General features: G+C 53.2%; 1 protein-coding gene across 1 annotated transcript in view; it reads left to right on the top strand.

Annotated features, from left to right (window-relative positions):
* Positions 1-2,943, top strand: part of ADAMTS7 (ADAM metallopeptidase with thrombospondin type 1 motif 7) — a gene marked incomplete at its 3' end in the record, with an annotated part of 49,447 nt that overhangs the window by 4,275 nt on the left and 42,229 nt on the right. Inside the window, exon 3 of the mRNA XM_009645387.1 lies at positions 2,042-2,238. Coding sequence (XP_009643682.1) covers positions 2,042-2,238 — 197 coding nt within the window. The remainder of the gene's footprint in view (positions 1-2,041; positions 2,239-2,943) is intronic.

Here is a 2,943-nt window from a genome sequence, read left to right as displayed (position 1 = left end):
CTCCCGTGGGTGCAGGGGGGTTGTGGCATTAATGATTGGAGCCCACAAGTCACTGGGAATCACTGGGGTTTTTTTTTTTTCCCCTGCCAATTTTTCTGTGTTTGCTTATGTTTCTCACATACACAACTCGGTGCATGCTGAACCTCAGGCCTTTCGCCCTCATCTTTTTTTCCCCGGCCCTGCTGCAGCATCTTGTGATGCAGAGACCAAGTATTTGTTTTCATTTCCTTGCAAACATCGGTTTCTGACCTGCCGGGGCATTGGACTTCCGCAGTGGGACGCAGTCGCTGCCCCGGGAGTCCCTCTGCTGCGGGGCAGAGGGTGCATGCCGTGTCCTTCTCCTCTGTCCGGAGGAGATGGCTTGGAGAAACTTCCAAGTTTTCAAGTAATGAGGAATTCAGCGCTTCCCCAGCAGCTCCAGGCGCTTTGCTCCTCATCTGCATCCATGAAGCTGCATCTTCCAGGCAGGGCCTCTTGTTCTGCCCGTTTCCTAGAGCTCTCTGCTTTTGGGAACTTTTTTTTTTCTATAATATGGTTATCTTTAGGCATTCTTCCGTTAATCTAAATTAATCATTGAATCCATGGTAATGATCATAACGGCTCCTTCTAGACTTTGAAGTCTATTCGTTGTAAATGAATTTCACCGGGTGTGATACGGCCCGTGCCTCGTGCACGTGGGTCTCTACGCAGCCCGGGCTCGCAAAGCGGATGCGACGTGGACGCCCTGGAAAGGGAACCAGACGCCTATAGGGTTTTAGTGACTGCGAGCCTTTCATTTTGTACTGATGTATTGCCTGTTTTCTTTGCCAAACACCAACACAGCCAGATGGTGTTAGGCTGTGAGGCGTTATTTAGCTTCTGTCAAGCCTGTGTGTACAGCTGGGCAAGTCTTTAAGAGGCGTCTGAAAGGGAGAATGCCATGCGAGCCCCCCCGGGCTCCCGGGAGCACTCTGCACCCACCCCCTCTGCAGTGCCTTCACCTCCCGGCTGGAAGCTCAGCACCAAAGGGCACAATGGGAACAGGCTCCAAGGAAGCTGTTGCGATGAATCTGTCGCGGTGGTATTAGCAATTCATCAAATTATCCAGATACTTGGGATTTTTCGGGCTGGGGGATAAAACACTTTTTTAAAGTACACTATGGTCCATACAATGTAAAAGACCCTTGTTAGCAAAGTAAGGCTGAGCCCTTAAAAACTGGACATAAAAGCAATTCCCACTGTGTGGGATGTGGTTTGCAAAGCCTTTGCCCAGCTTGGGGCTGACCCTGACCTTGATCTTGGAGCAGCGTCACAGGAAAAGTCTCCGCATGAGAATTCCCAGTTGCTGGTGTGCGTGCGGAGCACCCGAGCTCTCCTCCGCCTCCTGTCTCTTTTCAGCCCAATGAATGTTCCCGTTGTTTCACCCCGGGAAAGAGCAGAGTTCAGTCTCCGTGTGGCCGAGGGAATTTCTGTGCGGTCCTGCAATATCTCGGTCTTGCCCAGGATGCTGATGGTCTTCGGGATTTGGCTCCAGACATCAGTCCGGCTTCGGGGGCGCGGAGTTTATCGTGTTGGGGAGCTGTCTGTCCCTGCACGAGACAGATTTGTGATGATAACCAGAAATGTTGGGCCACCGGGTTGTTTCTCAGCAGCACGTGCGCAGGCATCTCTGCAGGGTTGCCTGTAAATTCAGGTGTCGCTACAAGCCCTACGTGCTCAGCTCTGGGAGGCTCCGTGCTCCTCGTGGAATATCGCAAACCCTGTTCCAGTCAAAGAAACGACTTCAAACGCTTTATTTATTTATTTATTTTTCTATCATGCTAATGCTGCTGTGCAGACCAAGGTCAGAGTCTTCACCCCCAGGGATTTTTTGGAACATACAGCACAGTAAAATACACATAGGTTATGGGTTTAAGCATGGAGCCTCCCTCTCAACACCAAAGGTTATTTCCTTAAATGACAAAAAAAAAAAAAAAAAAAAGGCCTTGATATTTTACCAAAGTTTCAGACATTTTACAAAAAAAAAAAAAAAAGTCTTTTTTTCCCCTCTTTAATCCCTCAGAATCTCAGGAAAGCCTGGAGAGGTCTGAGAAGCGGAGGGAAAGATGGGAACAGAAGCAGCACAGGAAGAGAAGAATAAAGCAGCGCTCCATCAGCAAGGAGAAGTGGGTGGAAACGCTGGTGGTGGCAGACACCAAGATGGTAGAATACCACGGAAGCGAGAGCATAGAGAAGTACGTGCTGACCGTGATGAACATGGTGAGTCCTGGTCCTCCCAACGGCAGAGCCGCCCGGTCCCTGGGGACATGGCTATGAGACACAAGGACCACTGGGGCTTGCTGGGACTCATCCCCGGTGGGACCTCAGCAAACCTCTCTCCGGACAGGCTGTTCCTGCCCACACCTTGGCTTTTCTGCATTGCTCAGTGCTCCCTCCGCTGCTGGAGGATGGGTCGGTGTGAGCAAGCCCAAGGGCAAAATCTCCATGGAGGCAGGAGCAGCTCAGCCTGCAGCGGTTTCACCTTCCCCACGGGCTTGAGGGCTGTTCCCTTCTCCTTCCCACCATGGGGATGGAGAACCTGGCCTCCCAGGGGGATACCCCAAGAACAGGGCTGCTCCTCCTGCGCCCCAGCTCCAGGGAAGGGAGGTGGTGGGTGCTGCCCACCGTTCTGCTGCCGGTGCAGGCAGCTCGGGCACGGGGACACAGCTGAAGCTGGAACCACCCCAAAGCCTGCACGAGGGCCACCCACCGCCCTCTGCACGGTAAGGAAACCTCCTCGCAGAAGGAGAGACCCGCAGGGACCTGGGAGCTTTGGCTCAGACTCCCTGGAATGCGGGGCTGGCCCAAGAGGGAGCGCACCGTCGGAGCCGGTGCTGGCAGGAGCCTGGTTAGCAGGAGACATGAACAGCTTTCCTGGGAAGGTGCCGCTGAGGACAGGGAAGGGAAGGAGCACCAGGCTGTGGG

The sequence above is a fragment of the Egretta garzetta genome, unplaced genomic scaffold, assembly GCF_000687185.1.
Source record: "Egretta garzetta isolate BGI_Z169 unplaced genomic scaffold, ASM68718v1 scaffold651, whole genome shotgun sequence".
NCBI lineage: Eukaryota > Metazoa > Chordata > Aves > Pelecaniformes > Ardeidae > Egretta > Egretta garzetta.
This window is presented reverse-complemented; position numbering and strand designations above follow the sequence as displayed.